The sequence below is a fragment of the Coturnix japonica genome, chromosome Z, assembly GCF_001577835.2.
Source record: "Coturnix japonica isolate 7356 chromosome Z, Coturnix japonica 2.1, whole genome shotgun sequence".
NCBI lineage: Eukaryota > Metazoa > Chordata > Aves > Galliformes > Phasianidae > Coturnix > Coturnix japonica.
The window spans coordinates 30974574-30994044 of NC_029547.1; the positions used below are offsets into that span (position 1 = coordinate 30974574).

Below are 19471 nucleotides of genomic sequence, written 5' to 3' on the forward strand. Positions count from 1 at the left end.
AGAAAAGAGTATTTTTCTACATCTGTCACACCACTGCTATTTACATCTGGATTATACAAATGAATACCTGCTTGGTGGTTTTTATTTTTATTTTTTTTTTGTTTATTCGCTATTATGGTAGATTGCCTTATCATAACAAAAACCATGGGTAGAGTTTTCCTCCAGAGGTCACAGCTGCTTTTTGCAAAGCAAACTAGCAGAACCAAGGTAACTTCTTCCTATAGTAGGGGCAGCTTAGTAGTGGCTGTTAACTCCTGCCTTCTACAGCAAAATCCAGAGATGGTGTGGATGGCAGAAGTCCATCCAAATTAAGTCTGACTTGCAGCAGCTTTGCAAGCAGCTGGCAGAGAAACAGGCAGTGTGAACTTAAAGAAGAATGGAAGAGCACTGTGGAGTTGCAAGTTGCGGAGAAACACAAGTTTAATCACTGAAGTTCTCTAGTAGCTCTATTTTTTTTGTGATCTAATATGAAAGGAGACTGGTAGTTCAAGTGCGGCAGCTTCAGAGACATACTGAGGTGGTTTAGCTGCCTCTAAAAGCTTGAGCAGAGCAGCTACTGGAAGCGTTCTGTCAGTGGGACTTAAAGTACTGTAGGTGCCTGAATATAGGAAGAAGGAGTGGACTCCCAAATAACTGCACATACAGATTGACTCTAGGTAGCAATTTCTTAATGTTCAAAAAGAGGGTTTTTTTAAAAAACTTACTGCATGGAAGAGGCTTACTGTTTTCCAACAACACTGTTCTCAGGTGGTTTGACTTGTGAGTTTACACAATTTATGGAGGCTTAGTTTCTTTTCATGGGTCTGGAAAAGATAAGCTATGTTTGAAGAGGAGAGGTGGCGTATTTAGATTCCTGGTTTTGTGGTAAACAGTATAACTGAAGAACAAATGTTTACTTGCAGTAGGAAACTCAAACCTGTCCAAACCCATGCATATAGAGTAATTTTGACAAATTGGAACCCTGGGGATTTTTATTTATTTATCTATCTTCAGGGAGGCTGCAGCTTGCAGGAAGGCTTCTGTATGCAACTCTATACCAGTCTCTTTCTGTAATGCCATTCCTTAGTACTGTTTTGATGGTTTTAAGAAGTGTGTTTACAGTTTAGACAGTGTGCATTGTGTTTCAGTTAAAATAAGGAGTCAAGGAATATCCTTCATTGGTAATTTTTGCTATATTGCTGGACTCAGGCTCTTTACATTCTTAGTCTGATTTCAGGGTAACATCACAGTTTTATAAGATTTAATGGGAAAATACATTCTTGTAATGCTACTGAAGTTTTGAAGAGTTGATGTGGTCTGCTCAAGCTCTAGGAACTGAGGCGTGGAGAGGAGTTTGACCTGTCATGAGGCAGTTTTTTTTCAGCTCACTGGAGATGAGCACTATCTTGTGTTTTCACAAGGGAAAGAGCTGTGCAGTAGACAACCAATTCATTGATTCAGTCTCACCACACAGCAGAACAGGCTGGTGAAAGAGATAAGAACAGTCTTTTCTTCACAGATAGTAGTAAAAAGAAATGAACTAATGGCAGCTGTATGGGGAAAAACAGCTGCAGAACAGTGTTAATCAGCAGTCGTTTCTTATCAGGTGCCTTCTGCTCCCCATATCATAAATAGGACTGTCATAACTAGGTAGCTTTACCATTTCGTTAGAAAAATTTAAAAACCTGGACTGTACTATTTACATTTATTTGAATGACAGTAGTACAAAGGGTGGAAGAAAACAAAAATCACTTTTTCAGAGTGATAATGAGGTGAAATTTCTGAGGAAAAGAGTATGAGTGTTATAGCAGGTGCTTTATAGCACCTGCAGTAAGCCAGGTGTCTTGCAGAAGAATCACCATCTTTGCCCTTGAAAGTTCATAGGCTAAGTTTCAGTTGCAATAAAATGAGTTGTAAAGGAGGAAAACAGATACACAAGGACAAAGTTCATATCCATGAAGTTCCATATGACATTTCTAGGATCATCAATCAAGTGTTAAGAATGGGAAAAATGAAAGAGTAGGGTGAATGTCGTAACACTAAGTGGAGTCTGAATCCGGCTCAGTGCCATTCTGTTCATGGTTGGTTGTGTTTTGTTCTTTAAAACATCCGTCTGTTATTATTAATGGTTCCATACGGATAGATAACATGTAATAAAACCTGCTTAAAAGGATAAACGTATTTACCATTTGCCAGTCATTTACACTGAAACTGTAATGACCTTCACATTCTAATGGAAATAGTTGTTTGGCAACATGTTATGTGGTTTCTAGTAATTACAGTACTTGCAGTTTTGCCCTCTGCTGCCATCTGTCACACGTCAACAACATGCTATGAAATTTGGGCAGGATATTCTGCCGCACCACCAACATCTACCTCTGACACTGAGCCAATGTACAGGCTTCTTTTTTGGTGTGGTGTATCCTCTGTTCTGTAAATTGCAGTAGTACTGTGTTAGCAGCTCTGCTTTCCAGATCTAGTCCCTCTCTATGGCAGTGAACGAGATGGGTGTCCAGCTATGAAGCATAAACTCTATTTGCATGTGTATTGATTTGATCAAAGTTACATAATTGCTGCTTGTGCTGAGCATTAATCGTGCATGAATAGAGTCCTTTCAAAGAAAGAAAAATGTGAGTCTTCTTACAACAAGCCAGATCTTTTTATTAATCAAAGTTGCACTTGAAGAATGGTAGCATTGTTTGTTCCTGCCAAATTGCCTGTTTTGAACTGTTATAAAATTGCAGCTTCTGCTTAGTGTGCAGTCTTAATCAACGAGGAACTACACATCTCTGTCCTTCCTGAAAATAAGCAGTGACTCTGGCATATGCTGTTCTGGGGACTAAAATAAGTGTAGTTTTGTGTATATGAACCCTTTCTTATGTAATTTTCACTTTCTTCTGAAATATTTTTTTCAAATGCTGCAATAATTCTGGCCATGGAACTTCTGGGGTTTTCACTGATACAATGTCTAGTTTGATGGATGAGGTAACATCTGAAAACAAGCATCAAAACGGTGCCTTTGCACTAGTGAAAGAACACCATGCTAAGGGAAGTTATTTCCTTCTAGTCAACCTTATTTACCTTCCCAATAGTTTGCTTTATTCAGTCCTTTCATCTTTTATTTGCTTCATCTGCACTTCCATGTCAGGTGCCATTTTGTCAGAGTGCCCTTCTGCTGCTGTCACAGATCAATATTTAACAGAATATTGTTGGGAAGGTTCACCCTCTGCTGCCATACTACCAAATTCTGATGTCGTGGGCAAACATAATAAAATATGAGGCATTACTTTTGGAGTATCCGTATTCATGGCATTTCTAACTTTTTTTTTTCCCAGAATATAATGCATTCAGTTTCAGACTTTGGAATAGGTTTGAATGACTAATGGGCTTTTGGAATGACACAGTATTTCTTTAAATGTTTTAACTGATAAGAAGTTGTTTGTAGTTGAAAGGTTTTTTTCTGCTGTTAAAGGCTGAGAAAGAAAGAGGATGTGGCATTGTTATTACAAAATGATGTTACTGATAAGTACAGCTATCTATTTGTAGTTAACTGATGCTTGAATTCTTTTTTCTATGCAGACCGCATCCTCAGCTATTAAAGGTGCTATCCAGCTGGGAATAGGATACACTGTAGGAAACCTTACTTCAAAACCAGACAGAGATGTTCTTATGCAAGACTTCTATGTAGTGGAAAGTGTCTTCTTACCCAGGTAAGGACAAGCCTATTCAGTCTATTTTCTAGCAGACTTTCATAATGAAACTCTACCTAAATATTTAAAATAAGGATTGTTTTACAATCCTGGCAAAACTGGGTTGGAAGATTGAGGCAGAAGAACTTGAAAATGCTCCTGTCTTCATGTTGTCAAGTTTGGTTCTTGTGTGGAGTGTGAATATTACTTCATAAGTTGTTCCTAATAATTTGCAATGAATCATAGAATCACAGAATGGCTTGGGTTGGAAGGGATCTCAAGGATCATCCAAGGTCCAACACCTCCACCACAGGCAGGGCTGCCCACCTCCCCATTTAATACTAGAACAGGCTGCCCAGGGCCCCTCTCCAGCCTGGCCTTGAACACCTCCACAGATGGGGCATCAACATCCTGTCTGGCTAGACTGTTCCGGCACCTCACCACTCTCATAATAAAGAACTTCCCGCTGATATCTAACCTGTATCTTCCCTCCTTAAACTTCACACCATTATCTACCCTTCCAAAGAGTGAATTTCCCTCCTGTTTATAGATTCCCCTCAGGTATTCGAAGGCTGCAAAACCCCACAGCTGCCTTTTCTGCAGGCTGAACAAGCCCAGCTCCCTCAGCCTGTCTTCACAGGGAAGGTGCTCCAGCCCCCTGATCATTTTTGTGGTCCTCCTCTGGGCTCACTCTAACAGCTCCCCATCTTTCTTGTTTTAGATGCTTATATCAATGCATAGAGATAATTACTGTTAATAAATGGGAAGTGAAATTGACAATATTAAGAATAATAGCAGATAGGTACTTTTAAAGTTGACCTCTCCTGATGTAAATTTGGTAGTTCAAACTCCTAATTTCCTCTGAACTGAGAGATCTTTCAAGAATAAGAAACTGTATTTCTGATGTGAAATGAAGCATTTAATTGCATTCTCTAGTTCACAGGACTTGAGGGTATCCATATCGCGTGTTTTGTTGCTAACTGTAAGGTTTGTAATCTTTCTCTTTGTGATTTGATATAGGTTTGTTACCTGTGTGCCTGTCCACTGTAACTTGTTCTGAAAAAAAACCAAACAAGTTACAATTTTAAACTGAGAAGTTTTTATATCATGTAAAAAAGTTTAATTTTTTTTTGAAAAACTGGATGAGCCATCATGTCTGCTAAGTGTCCAGCTGTGATGACTGTGCGGGGTTCTGTAGTTGTATGGCTGTTACACTGGTTTTATTGTTTGTGAAACAGAATTAAGCACGTGTTTCATGAGACAGCACAACTTTGAGAGAAAAAAAATATAGTCTGTGCATTTTTTAATGAATGTGTGAAAAATTTGCATTCTTGGACACTCAGAAATTACATTTCTTTTTTTTGTTTTGTTTTGTTTGTTTAATGTTTTAAAGGGAGGACTAGGAGAGATTACTTCTGGCTGAAAAGGAGAACAAAGGCAAAAGTAATAGCCTGATTGTGCTAACATAAAATTGATCCTGAAAGCTTTAATGGCACCTTTCTTGACAGTTATCTAGAAAAATAAAAAAAGAGCATGAAGAAAATGATATAAAAGAAAGAAATGACAAGAGCAGCAAGTGATCTGACTTCTTGTTTTTGTATAGCAGTCCAATAAGCAGCAGTACATAATGCAGTGACTCATAATACAGTGACTCATATTGACTGTGACAAAGAGTCTTTCTATGTAGAGCCCTTGCTGGTAACACTCTGTGAAACCAAAAATTGGCTATCCATAGAAGTCTGTTAAAAACAATCATGATGCTTCACTTCTTAACCTGACAAACAAATTTCATATTTCAAGTCCTTCTTTTGTCTTTATTTAAGCTGCACCTTTGTCTGAAATCTTTTCAATCTGAGGTGCTACTAACTTGCGTAAGTCATAACAATATAGTTCTAAATTAATTATAATAATTAGGTGTTACAGGGTTCAGTCTTTCTGTCTGAGGATATTAGTGTATTGAGTATCAGAAAGATATTCAAGAAATAAGTTGAAATTAGTTACACCGGCAGATTCCATGGGCTCACTGCTGTCTGAGATGATGAGTATCCATGAGCAAGCTGAGGTAAAGCAATGCTTTTGCCCAGTAACTGCATCTGGAGAACAACCTGGCAAGGCAGTGCAGCAAGTAAAGTAGTCAATTACTGAGCAAGAAGCTACATTTTTCTTCTTGCTCTGTGTACACATAATTTAGCTCAACTCCAGGCAGGGTATTAACTGAACTTCCAAGGCCTCATCCAGATCTAGCAGGTGTGATATGATCAGAGGTGAGAGGACAGTTGCTCTGTGCTCACAGAAACCTAGACTTCTTTAACTGCAACACGAGCGCTGTTAGTGATAGCAAGAGAGTAGACCTGAGGTAGTAGAAGTGCAACAAAACAACAGCCTGTGTTCCAGCGAGCAAAATAGCGCTGTCTGTATCCTTCTGGGGAAAAGCCATTTACAGGTGTTCATAAATTTGTTAGGTAGAAACTAGAAGAAAACTAGTTTCTGCATGTCGCTTGGGCCCTGATGTAAAACTAAGTTCTGTCTGTAGTTTAGCTTTGTTACAATAGGAAAATAACTTCCTGCTGTGTTCAGAGTTTGTGAAGGAGGGAGAAAACTGTTTTTTCCCTAAAAGGGCACAGATAATACTGAACATAACTGAGCTGCTTATTGTGGGAGCTGTTGTAAATCTGGATTAATTGACGGATTGCAGGTTATGACTGGTCCAGAGTTACTTTGTAACAGGGTTAAACTGGGTCATAGTTTATCCTAGATCTATTTAGACCTTTGTTTCAGGAAGCAGTTCTCAGTAAAGCATAGTTATCTATGCAGGAGTGAATCTGAACTGCAGAATTGTTTCCTTTTGTACACTATTGCAGCTGTGGAAATGTTTCTGTTACTTTCTAGTTCACATTGTCCATTTGTCATTTTCCCCTTTCCTAAGGAGTATAAAATACGTTCCTCTTGGGGGTTAAGTGAGTATTAATAGGGGCTGCTATAACAAAGTGTGTTTGGATCTACAGTTAGGACTGAGTGTAAATGGTACAATGCAAATGTGTGCTTTGTGCTAAAAAAACAAACACAGTGTGCAAGTGACCCAGTTGATTCTGGAGATACAGGAACTGGAGTCTCAGCCTAACTCCCCTTGTAAGTTGATATCACATGGGAAACTGCTTTTAAACACTGCTTTGAAAATCTAGCAAGGAGGTGCTTATCTGGGCCTAATCTATTGCAGCAGTGGCCAGAGGATTTGTGGGAAAGTTCTGCATCCTGCCAGTGTTCTCTCCTCCCACCTCCATATATTAGTTCACGTTTGTGGGGCTTTTTCTCATCTCCATTATGCTTAGTGCCCCAACATCCTTAGTGAAGTAAACCAGTTCATGTCTTGGTGTCACGTTTTGTTCACAAATTGGCCATTTGCATGTTGTGCATGCAGAAGTATTCTGACAGCTGTTGAATTCACATCTGGGGCCAGCTCAGAGTTGAGTGGCTGTGGTGGGACCTGGTGGTGAGCTAACATGCCTCACAGTTTCAGGCAGTGATGACTTGTGGCTGCACAGCCTAGTGACTAGCTCACGTGAGCTGGGAATGTGAGCACCTTGCTGAGCAAATCCAGCAGACGCAGACTGAGGATGCACGTTTTTATGGTGATGCTTGGTGAGCTGAAATCCGTTCTGTTAGCTAAGTGGCTACTCAGTCAAATGCAGCTTCAGAAATAATGAGCATTTGGAGAAAGGCTTCATCTCTTCTTGCCTTCTGAGATGCAGGCCATCTCTAAGCACAGCTGTGACTTTAACTTTTTTTGCAGCAAGTTGTTAATCAGTGTTGTGTATTTCTTCTTGCTAATTAACTGTATTTTCAGGGTCTGGATCCTGCACACTGTGAACACTTATTAGTTTAATCAGAAACCATAACAAGTCTGTTAGATGCTATTGACCTGTATGCTTACTGCAGCTTCGGTGTGTTATTCACTGCGTATGTGCCATTCAAAAATAATTATTTTCCATATATTTTGGAAGAAATCTCCACATGCTATGTACTGCTTTTTCTATATACTGCACTTACGAAATGGCTTGGGCCTGTGGTATTATCACAGAATGCCTTCTGTCTTCATTTCGGTCCTGGTGAAGTTTCAACAACGGGACATGTTCTAGCAGAATAAGGATTCATAATCTTTTGCCACACTTTCACAAGATAAAGAATGGAGTTATGGCTGCAGAAAGCAGATTTGTAGAAGTATGTTCTAAAAGGTAAGGTTTAATTATAAAGTTTAGATGATCAGCTCTTGTGATGGGTGTGATGTATTTAGAAATGTGGCCCCAAGTTCCCAGAGAACAGGCTGTAAGAGCTAGGGCTGTTCAGACTGGAGAATACAATACTCAGGGGAGACCTGATAGCAGCCTGTCAGGTTGCTTTAAGAAAGGGATTATAAGAAAGAAAGGGACAGACTGCAGCAGGATCTGTTGTGATAGGACAAATGGAAAATAGTTTCAACCTAAAGAAAGCGAGGTTTAGAGTGGCTATAAGGGAAAAGTCCTTTGTAATCAGGGTGGTGAGGCACTGGAACAGTTCCCAGTGTAGCTACGTATTACCCTGTGACATCCTTATATTGCAGAAAAGTGCAATGAGATATATATCCATATATAAACTTCATTTCAGCTAAGACTGGCATGCTGAAATAAGTGTAGCTTATTAACTAGTTGACTTGTCTTTATTACTTTATAAAATCCACTTGTAGTTTATTATTGTTTTAATTTCTTACAGTCATTATATGTTGGACCACAAAATGAACAATCAAGGCATCAAGGTAGCAGTGTTTGCTAGATGTTAGCTGTATGGTTTAGCAATTGAAAAATCACTGGTACTCTGATATCTTTATATGCATCTTTCCTCATCTACAGACATCCTTTGAAGTGTGGTTTCCACCCAGAAGGCAGGTTGTTTTGTTCTTCTTCTTTGGTCTCATATTCCAGAATCTGAAGTATGTGCCTTTCAGGAGCCTGAGAAAGCTTTTTGTCTAGCTTATTAATCAGCAGCAGTTTAGTCTTGTTGAGTTTTGGTGGTATGCATGCAGGGGTGACTAAACGGGTTGGGTAGACTTCTTTAGTTAGGTGGTTGTTGTGGGTGACAAGTTCATACGACAGACATTAATTGTACAGGATTGGAGTTCTTGGATGCGTTTGATTTTGGATTTATCATACCTAAATCAGTCTTTATCGAAAATCTGTTTAACACTTTCTTTTTCGTATTCTCAGGAATTCTTGATATTTTTTGGTATGCTTTGTATACTACTGCTATCAAGCATGTAGGTGCATACTCCATTTATGAATAATTTAATTAGGATAAATGACTAAAGCACTGTCAGAAGAGCTGGTTTTCACCACCTAGTGATGGATTTTATACTCAAATATTTATCAACCCATGCATGGAGTGACCAAACTTTGACTTAATGCTACTGTTCCTTGCTTTGAAATTATAGCGTAGGACATTATTACTCTGTTTAAAGCCTTCTTTTAATTTCCAGCATGAAGGAAACCACAGACAGATTTTTTTGTATGTTTTTCTTCTGATACTATCTTCCTGCCAGCCTTTTCCTTCAGCTTATAAATATATATGCTATAAATAGTGTAGTGTTCATCTCAATACTCATACAGATGCATTATGGAAGTAGAGAGGAAGTGCTGGTGTAAAATAAGGAAAAGAGTCATGAGGGTTACATTCTTCTTATCTGCTTCTTTGGGAAAGACTGGCTTCCAGGCTGGCCAGCTCAGCAATCTTTATTTGTGTATCTTCTGGTTTGAGTCTGTATCTTATGCGTATATGAATACCATTTTCAGTAATTCCCCACACTGTGTATAGCTCGTATTCCTAATTAACTGAGCATATAAACCAGTGGTGGTTTAGACTGAGGCAGGATAAAGTACGTGGTGAAACAGACGAAGGAACTGAAAACCACTTAAAGTTCAAAGAGGCTTTTCAGTTCTGCTCTGTACCAGCAAGGAAGAGTGAGATAGCGTAACTGCAATTAGCCTGCAGAAACTGGTGCTGAGGATGCCATTTCATAATTAGTGCTGAGTGAATCAAAGCTTGCTGGCACAAAAAAATAAATAAATTGGTAGACCTACTTCCTTCCCTGTGCTCTGAGTGCGTAGTTTCTGCCCTCTTTGTATCCTTTCATTCTCCCTCATTTTAATATCTTCTTACCTGTTTTGCATTTTTTGTATCTTTAGTATCTCTGTCTGCCCCCCTTGTGAACCATTTCAGTTCACCATGCTTCTCCTCTCTGTGTCAAAGCTATTAGACTGGCTTCCTTGGAAGTAGGTAAGAAGCTGTAGCTTTAGTTTAAATATCATCTTTGTGAATGTGGAAGTAGGTGATGCAAAGACTTATGACATGAAAGGTGAGAGAAAGGAGTCTGCTGGTGATACTGTGCATCTTACAGGCATTTCTTTGACACTGATCAATGCTGGTACACAGATTTGTCTGCGTGTATCGCTCTAGTAAGGCCAGTGAGTTAGGTGGCTTTATATTAATGGTAAGCTTTGCACTAAGTGGCTAAAAATTGCTCAGTAATAACTGGGTTTGGTCTATTTTTGTTTTTATTTACAGTGAAGGGAGCAATCTCACCCCTGCTCATCATTACCCTGACTTCAGATTTAAGACGTATGCACCTCTTGCCTTCCGATATTTCAGAGAGCTTTTTGGTATCAAGCCTGATGATTACTTGGTAAGAGCTTGCAGCATATAAGTGTTGTTGTGTTATTGACTTCAATAAATGTGTTTGTCTGCAGACATCCCCATCTAACCTTGAGAAAATTGGAGTGGAAGCCTAAGTGTTTTAGTGTATATTCTTTTTTTTTTTATCCACATGCAAACTGATGATTGAATGGGGAGCGAAGAGAGAGAAGATAAAGTAAAATAAGGGGAGGGTAAATTACAGCAAGTGTAAGAAGGCTTATGTGGCTAATTTGCAGTGATGGAGATCAGAAGATTTACAGTTCTACCTTTGAGTGGGAATTCTTGATCCTTAAATGCTTTGTTTGGGGGAGTTTTGGTAGTTTGTAGTTTTCTATTTCACTTAGTCTCCAGCAGTTAAAAAAAATTTGTTTGGTCCTTAGGCTTTTATTTTACAGGAATTAATCAACTGTAAATTAACCAGAACACAGTGTAGGTTTCTGGCTCTTGCTTAAAATAAGCTGTGTTGCTGAAACTGTATTTAGTGTTTAAGATAATTCATTTCAAATGCTTGCAGCAATGAAAATTGTTGGTGAAGCATTATACGTCTTGCCAAGAAAGATTTAGGGGCTGTAATACAACCAGTGCTTTGCTCTGAAGGCCTGTGTAGCATTAGAGATTAGTAGTTCTGTTCTATTGTTAGACCACTGCATCCAAAAAAAAAAAAAAAAGAAAAAAAAAAGCTCTCATTAATTGGAGCAGAAGACCTGCTGCTAAGAATAATTTCCTGGTGCTTGCATTGCTCATAATTCAGGTCCTGTGTAATTTTGTTTCTTTCAAAGACTGAAGCCTTAAACTATTGGACTGTGAGCTAGGTCTGCAAATGTGTAAAGCCACTGGTGTATAACAGAAGAAAAGTGTGTGTGAATGAAAGCTTAATGTTGTTTGAAATGTAATAAGCTCTTGTTTTATGTAAACATATTTCTCTGTGGTTTTGGAGCTTAGTGTCTTTTCTCCACTTACTTTGAATGAAGAGTAAAGTGTAAGTTAATGGAAGGTTAACAGATGTGCATTAGCCTCTGTGTGAAGTCTGGTTCTACTAGAGAAGAATACTCGTTAGTTATTCTTCCTTCTTAATGTGACTGTAAGTATTACTTAATCTCTGTGAAGAGAAGGCCTGTCTAAACCTCCACTATAATGGTCCACCAAAAATGCATTTTTTAATACTTGCTGTTCTTTAGTTATCTTGTTTCAAGCAGGCAAAAAACTACATCAGCAGTTACACTGAGATGATTATTCTAACGGTATCAGCCCTAGTTGTGTAGGATATGAATTATTTATTTGTGTGTTGTACAACACTTATACTCTTGTGTCATCTTCTGACATACTTCCCAGATGTATTCATAAACAAATGTCAGTGAAAAGTGAACAGTTAAAGAGAAAATATCATCTTCAGGTTCACAGATTTGCAGTGCTGATGGTGTGAGAATGAATTGTTTCCACCTCACTCACTCAGATCACTGCCTTGAGAATGTATCTGTTACAGCGTCTTGTGGAAAGTTCATAGAATCAGAGAATGGCCTGGGCTGAAAAGAACCACATCAACCATTGAGTTTCAGCCCCCTGTACTATGTGCAGGGTTGCCAACCACCAGACCAGGCTGCCCAGAGCCACATCCAGCCTGACCTTGAATGCCTCCAGGGATGGGGCATCCACAGCCTCTTCAGGCATCCTGTTCCAGTGCATCACCAGACTGTGTGAAAAACTTCCTCTTAATATCTAACCTAAACATTCCCTATCTCAGTTTAAAACCATTCCACCTTGTCCTATGACTATCCATCCTCATAAGCAGCCATTTCCCCCTCCTGTTCATATGCTCTCTCTTCAAGTACTGGAAGGCCGCAGTGGAGTCTCCCTGGATCCTTCTCTTCTCCAAGATAAACAAGCCCAGTTCCCTCACTCTTTCCTCATAGGAGAGGTGCTCCAGCCCTCTGATAATCTTTGTGGCTGTCTTCTGGACCCACTTTAAGAGCTCCCAATCCTTCTTGTACTTGGGGACCCCAGGCCTGGATGCAGTACTCCAGATGGAATTGCCCTCACCCTTGGCCTTATTGAACCTTGTTAGGTTCTTCTGGGCCCACTTCTCCAGCCTCTTCGGGTCCCCCTGGATGGCTTCCTTCCTTCCAATGTATTGACAGCCCTGCTCAGCTTGGCATCATCTGCAGTCTTGCTAAGGGTACACTCGATGCAGTTGTACTGCTTCCACAATTGTGCTGTGTGTCCTCAAATTACTGTGACCCAGTTTGTTGTACAGTACTATTTTTGCTGTTGAGGCCCAAAGGGTGGAGCTCCTCAAGTCCTTTGTGTTTATTTGCAGCTGCAGTACTTTGTATTAAACTTCTATTTGAGTAATGCATGCATTGGCATTAAAAAACCTTTTTTTGTTATTTCTTCTAGTATTCAATCTGCAGTGAGCCTTTAATTGAATTGTCCAACCCAGGTGCCAGTGGGTCCTTGTTTTTTGTAACTAGTGATGACGAGTTCATCATCAAAACAGTTCAACACAAAGAGGCTGAGTTTCTTCAGAAGCTATTGCCAGGTTATTATATGGTAAGTAATTGAAGTTTTTTTCCGCCTTTATATTCATTACCTATATATGTGCAGTTTTACATCACTCTTCTAAGGACTGGGTTTCATTTGGTGACTTTACTCATATTTTTCATAATATTTTTTACCTTTCAAAGTTGTACTCCCACATCCGTCAGAAAGAATGGATATAAATCAAGAATACACTTAAGATAATAGTCATTCCCTTGGCATTCAAGATGAAGCTGAACATCATCTTCTAAAATGCTAGAAGCAAACTTTGCTAGTAAAGTTAGTGATAAAAACACTTCTTAATTTCTAACTCCAGTTTTTTTTTTCTCCATGTTTTTGTTTTTTTGTTTGTTTACCCTTTGCGTTTCACTCAGAGTGGACAAAGAAACTAGACTGGTCAGTTTCTTTTTTGTTTCTGGACTACTTCAGTTTCTCATGTATAAAAACAATGATGTTAAAAGTATTCATAGCAATATAATTTGTTCAAACATTTTAAAATATAGTTAAAACAAACATTTGTTTTAACTGTAGCTTTTCTGAGAGCTAATGCTAAATTGATTGTATTTTTTTATGTGCGTCAGGCATTAGAAATGGAAGTCATCAATCCAAATAAATTAAACAGCCCTCCTTTTTTTCAACAAAAACCACTCCATGTGCATTTAAACAGAGATTCTTCTGGGTAGTTTACAAGACTTTGGAATATAACACCTGTGATTATTGTTGGCCAGGTTTTGTTTTTTTTGGTGTGTGTTTTCTTAAGCAAGCATTTAATGTTATCTTCCCACTTGTACTAAGAATAAGGAATGTAGTCGTGATTACAGTAACGTAATAGAGTTTCAGTATTTGTTTAAAAAAAAGAAAAAAGATGCAGTGTTAGCATTAGAAAAAAACCTGCAATGGCAGGTTTTTTCCTCCTTTTTTTTTCTTTGTAATCGGGATAATCGGCTCAGCATAAGTTTGAGTTGAGTATTAGTGCAAGTAAATGTAAGACCACTTTTCTTTGTTTCTAGTAACTTCATTCTTGCTCTTAACAAATGCAGGGATTTCAAAAATGTGAAGCTTTAATCACCCTGTTTCCATGAAAGCAGTTTGTTCCCATAGGTATATATTCTACCTATGTAATAATGCAAGACTTGAAGTAGTTTTTCCCTTTTTAGTGATTTTCATGCCAAAAACAGAGTAGTTGTGTTCAGAAGGATGATTTTTACTCTTGGCTCTTTTGTAATCTCCTGCTATTTTGATGGTGTGTCATGATTCTGTTATGACCTCAGATTCACGTGGAAGCAACCATTTGGCGCTAACCTTAATAATGAAAGGCCTCATGGAGAAGGGGATTCTTCTGTTTCATAATCCCATTTAGAGCAGTTGGCCCAAACTTCTTCCCACATGTGAAATGCAAAGGTCATTCAGATTAAAACAATACAGTAAATCTTTGGGATATGTTTGGGTTAGCCCATTCATGGGATGTGGGAAAGAGAAACCTGCCATACATGCAGAGTTGGAGATGCACTCGTATTTGTGAGAATAGTGCTTGTCAGGAAGTGTGATTGTTGCAGTTCAAACTAAATTGGAATCAGCTTTAAAGAATCAATGTGTGTTGGTAGCACCATCCAAATTATTATTTTTTTTTTTTTTTATCCCAAGACTTGTGTTTACCCTTTACATTGAAAGTACAGCATGGTAATGTGAAGCCACTGGGCATCACAGGTTTGTTTCATGGTAGACCTCTCAATTTCAGTTTCTTCTCAAAATAGTGTGTTGTGTTTAAGAAAGTCAGTTGTTCAAAGAAACTGCACTTAATAGGAAAATATGATCTGTTCTCTTGCTCTTTGTTACTGTTCTTCGGCATAAAAATAACATTAAGCACATACATTCTTTGAAGTAAACTTATTTAAATCTCTTCTTTTTTGTTCTAGAATCTGAACCAGAATCCAAGGACGCTACTACCCAAATTTTATGGGCTGTACTGTGTTCAGTCAGGAGGCATTAATATTAGAATTGTTGTAATGAACAATGTTTTGCCACGAGCCTTGAAAATGCATTTCACGTATGACTTGAAAGGTTCCACGTATAAACGGAGAGCATCAAGAAAAGAGAGGGAGAAGTCCAACCCAACATTCAAAGACTTGGATTTCTTGCAAGACATGCATGAAGGGTTGTATTTTGACTCTGAAACTCACAGTGCATTAATGAAAACATTACAGCGGGATTGTCGAGTGAGTAAGATTTATTGACTGTATCAACTTTTCTGTTCGTGTTTATTCTAGATTTAGTACAGCAGAAAGGGAGTAGGATATGGCTCTGTGTTGTTTAACCTGCCAAGTCCCTCTTCATGCAATTCAATTAAAAAAACCCAAGAATGTCAAAGCATTGATGTAAACTGTGTTTTAGTTATTAGGATTTAAGACCTGTTTGTGGAAATACAGCTAATCTAGGAGGATAGCTCAGTAGAGTATTTGTTGTTATTATTATTATCACTGTTTTCCATTAATTTGAAGTTTTTAATGAATTTTTTATGGTGCACAGCAAATAGACCTGTAGTACTGTCATTATGTAAGAGTGAAGAGTGTTTAGAGTTGCTGGCTCAGTACTGCTTTGGTGGGTCTGTCCCATTCTAAGTGGACAGAAGCTAATAAGCTGAATAATGGAGGTATGTCTTGTGGCAGCAGTCTTAGTTCTGGAGCAAAGTAATTTCCCAAGCTGAAAAGTACTGCTTGATACCCATGTAAGTTTTCTGAGGTAAGGAGGGATGTCTGCTCTTGCGAACCTTGTGAGTACTATTGATGTGTTTTGTAGGCAGAATTATTAAAATTGATTTTTTTAAAATTTTTTTTTTTTTTGGTAGAAAAGAAGTGAGAAAATGAGAATTTAGGGAAAAGTGGAGCTATTCAGATCCCATGGAGGTCCAAAGGAATCTAAGAGGGTTGTGGAAAGAAAAGATCTGTGTAATAATTTTTGGCAATAAAACAGAAATGCATAGAGTGAAGAAGGGCTGGAAGAGGCATCCTGAACGTGGCAATTCTGGCAATTGTTCATTGCCACCTGTGGTGCAAGATGGAAAGTGGGTTTTTTTGCGCATGAATAGTACTTTTTGTTTAATTAACACAGAACTCTGCAATGTCTTGTACTTGATTTGTAAAGCTGGGTGACCTAACATTCAGCTGCATATTCAGCATTGGGCATTTATCTAACATCATGCATTGTTCTTTTTGTATCCTCTTGCATTGAGTGTTTCCTGATCTCCTGCCATGTGTGACAATGCAGAATGCATCAGCATTCTGGGCACCCTTTTGTGAACCCTTCTCCCCTTGTTGAAGGTTACTTACCCAGGCAAAGCTTGGAGGGTAACATGTTACATGGAATATTATAAACAGAATGTAAAAGGGGAACACAGCTGAAAAGTAAAAACAGGAATTGATGGTTTACTAGTTCTAATGAAGGAGGTTGCTTCCAGCTTTGTTAATGCTGGTAAAGTCTTAGCATGTGTTACTCGAGAGCTGTGTGGAGTATCAGAGTCAGTAAGCAACGCTTTTTATTCTTGCTTTTTAATATTAACATCTCCAGGTCATAACTACTCCTGGAGCCATATCACTAAGCAGGAAGCCTGGCTGACCTTTCTGCTGGCAACAAAGAATGCAATGAGGAACTGCCTTATCTGTGCCTGTTGTCACAGGCGCACCCAACCCAGAAGGAGGCTGGCATTTTCCTTCGTCAGCCTTTCAGTGCTGTTTAAGTGTAGAAACTCTTCTTGCTGCCCTTGACAGCTCTTAAACACCTCACCTCTAGCAGATTTTTAGTTTCAGTGACAATGAATGCAGTTTCTACTTGCCGAGGGCACGTGTCTCAATTCCTTTATTTTATAGGCTGTCCATTTTGTCCCAGCTACTATGCTGCCTTTTCACATTCAAGCCACACTGTGGCTCCCTTTCTCAGCCAGGCTGGTCCCTTGGTATGCCTCAGCTCAGTCCCGAAGGAATGCACTGGCAGATGTGGCAGTGGTGGGCCGTGGCTGAGAGTTAGTCTGCATATATTGCTCTTCTCTGCAGCTTTGATAAGAGGATACCTATCAGGCAGAGTATGGAGCTGAGGGACTTGTCACAGGCTGCTGCTTCCAGTATCCACACCAGAATGTCTGCTTTGGGACAAGTGTAGGTTAACTGTGTTCTACATCCAGCTCTGGTGTCCCACACTTGTCATGTTCACTATAAAGGTGGTAGGAACTGAAAGGTTTATTCACATACTTTTTTGTGCTTTTTGCTTCCTAGCTAAATGAAAAATTGTAATATTAGTGTTCGTAAGGATGTGATATTCATCAGTTCATGGTACGGGACTGTAAATATAGTTAAAAATTTGAACTAGCTTTCAAATTTCAGACTGCCATGCAGACTTAATGCCTGCTCACAAGAACATGATAGCTGTACTATGGTAGTGACTGGCAGAGGGATGGAATGCAGCCAAATGGTGTTACAGATGCTTGTTCTGCTGGCCTGAGCACCTTCACTGAAAATGTTTTCTTTGAAGCCTTGTTCATCTCAAGTTTCTAAAGCCAACATGCCTGTTTTTTATATAATGGTGAATACTGAGAATATTGAAAGATAGATGTTTAAATCACTACTACTTAAACTGTGTTTTATTTGTAGTAACCCTGCTGTTATGCTGATTACAGTGTCAAACTGAACACTACTAAAAACAAGGCAAATTCTCCAGTTTTCAAATAAAATAATGTTGTAACAAATGTTAACAGAAACTGTTCTACCCAGTATGAGACAAAGATATAAAAGCTTTAAGCAAATACTACGTAAAACCAAAATCAGTGAAGACAATTTAAGGTGCATTTTCAGTGTTTTTTGGTTTTGTTTTGCTAAGATACACAAAATTGGACTCTATACAAAACTTATCTCTGTGTTTTCCTATAAGCACCTAATCCCACAGGAATACTTTATGGAGGATACTTATATATAGATTAAGAATAAGTTACGTCACTAACTGAATTTTTAGGTACAAGTAACATGAACATGACTGATATTGTGTAAGAAACACTGGAAGTGAATTAACTGTAGTATTAAGTGTACATAGGTGCTACCAAATCAAAGTAAAGCTTGGCATCCATTATTGTGTGCTTGGTCTTTACTGAAGCTCTTAAGTTAGTTTCATAAGTGCAAACTACCTGTCTTCTGGATAGAAAGCATAGGAGGAAGCACCTGGCATGTTTTCGGGTACCAGGAATTACAGTCCAGACACATGAGTAAGAAAGGTTGCCTTTTGAACTTCAGATATAAAAGAGTTTTACCGGTAACTGTTGATCACAACGAAGAAGGTTCCTTTTAAAACAGACAGCATCAGGATTATTCAGAGAGAGTTTGCCACAAACTCATCTAGATACCTAACAGAGCACATTGGTGTAACTTTAATCAGAAAACATGAAATTCAGAAGAAAAAATAGTCATGGATTTTTTTTTTTTCTTGTAAATCTTTGCTTCAAGTGTTTGCAAAAATGCAGTGTGCCTTGAATGTCATCTAGTCATATGTGAGAATTTTGACTGTACTATTAAATCCTGCTTGGTGGTGTTTTTCTTTCCCACCTGCTGCTGAATCCAATGGCAAACAAATTTGTAAAGGGCCGGTAAGGGGTGTATGTTGAGTGTAGCTGACTGTAGTAATTGATCAAATGGAAGAAACTCTTCCAAGCAGTGTTCTCTTGCTCTTTACTTTGCTTCTAGTGTCTGCTCAGTAAGGTGCTTATCTGTATGTGCTGTGATAACCTCTTTTTGTCAGTAAGAATGCAGTTCCCCAGTATTTTCCCTCCTCTTGCATAACACTTTTCAGTGTATATAAATAATCTATGCAAATTGAACAACTCTTATTTATCCTGAGGTTAAAATTCCCCAGAGAAGATTTGTTCTAGGTCTTCGTAAAAAGGGGGGTTGGGAAGAAAACAAGATGGTATTTATGAGAGCACTAGCAATCTTTACTTGTTATTTCAGAGTGGCTTTTTTTTTTTTCTAATGAAGTATATTATGTAGCTCGCCTATGAGCTCAAAACTATTTCTTCTCAGTGACCTTAGTGGGCCTTTTAGGGGTACCCGTCACATTTAAAACACAGACAAATGTTGTTTTGCACAAGTAGATCAGTCAGCTTACTCCAAGTCCAAGGGTATTTGTCTTGTATTAAATGATTAGATTTTCTTTTTCAGCAGGAAGACTTTTTGTTTTCAAGTTTTCAGTTGAAGTGGTAATGACTTAAGAATAGGCAAAGTATGTCTGGAGATGCTGCATGTTTTGTGATTTCTCTGGGAGTATGTCTTCCAAATTCTGGAAAATAACCTTTTTCTTAGAAAATACAGCAATAAGTAAAACTGAGATTCAAGTAGTCTTTGCTGTCTTTCTTCACCTCTTTCATTAAGGTGTTTTACTGCAGTTGAGGAAACCAAAAGCATTCCTAACAGTTATGACAGTTAGAAAAGAAAGAAAGAAAGAAAGAAAGAAAGAAAGAAAGAAAGAAAGAAAGAAAGAAAGAAAGAAAGAAAGAAAGAAAGAAAGAAAGAAAG

General features: G+C 38.5%; 1 protein-coding gene across 3 annotated transcripts in view; it reads left to right on the forward strand.

The window, feature by feature from the left end:
• Positions 1-19471, forward strand: part of PIP5K1B (phosphatidylinositol-4-phosphate 5-kinase type 1 beta) — an 84480-nt gene that overhangs the window by 39746 nt on the left and 25263 nt on the right. For all 3 annotated transcript variants that reach the window (XM_015849099.2, XM_015849100.2, XM_015849098.2), the window contains 4 exons: positions 3559-3689; positions 10260-10377; positions 12783-12935; positions 14840-15139. In XM_015849099.2, the coding sequence (XP_015704585.1) occupies positions 3559-3689; positions 10260-10377; positions 12783-12935; positions 14840-15139 (702 nt within the window). The remainder of the gene's footprint in view (positions 1-3558; positions 3690-10259; positions 10378-12782; positions 12936-14839; positions 15140-19471) is intronic.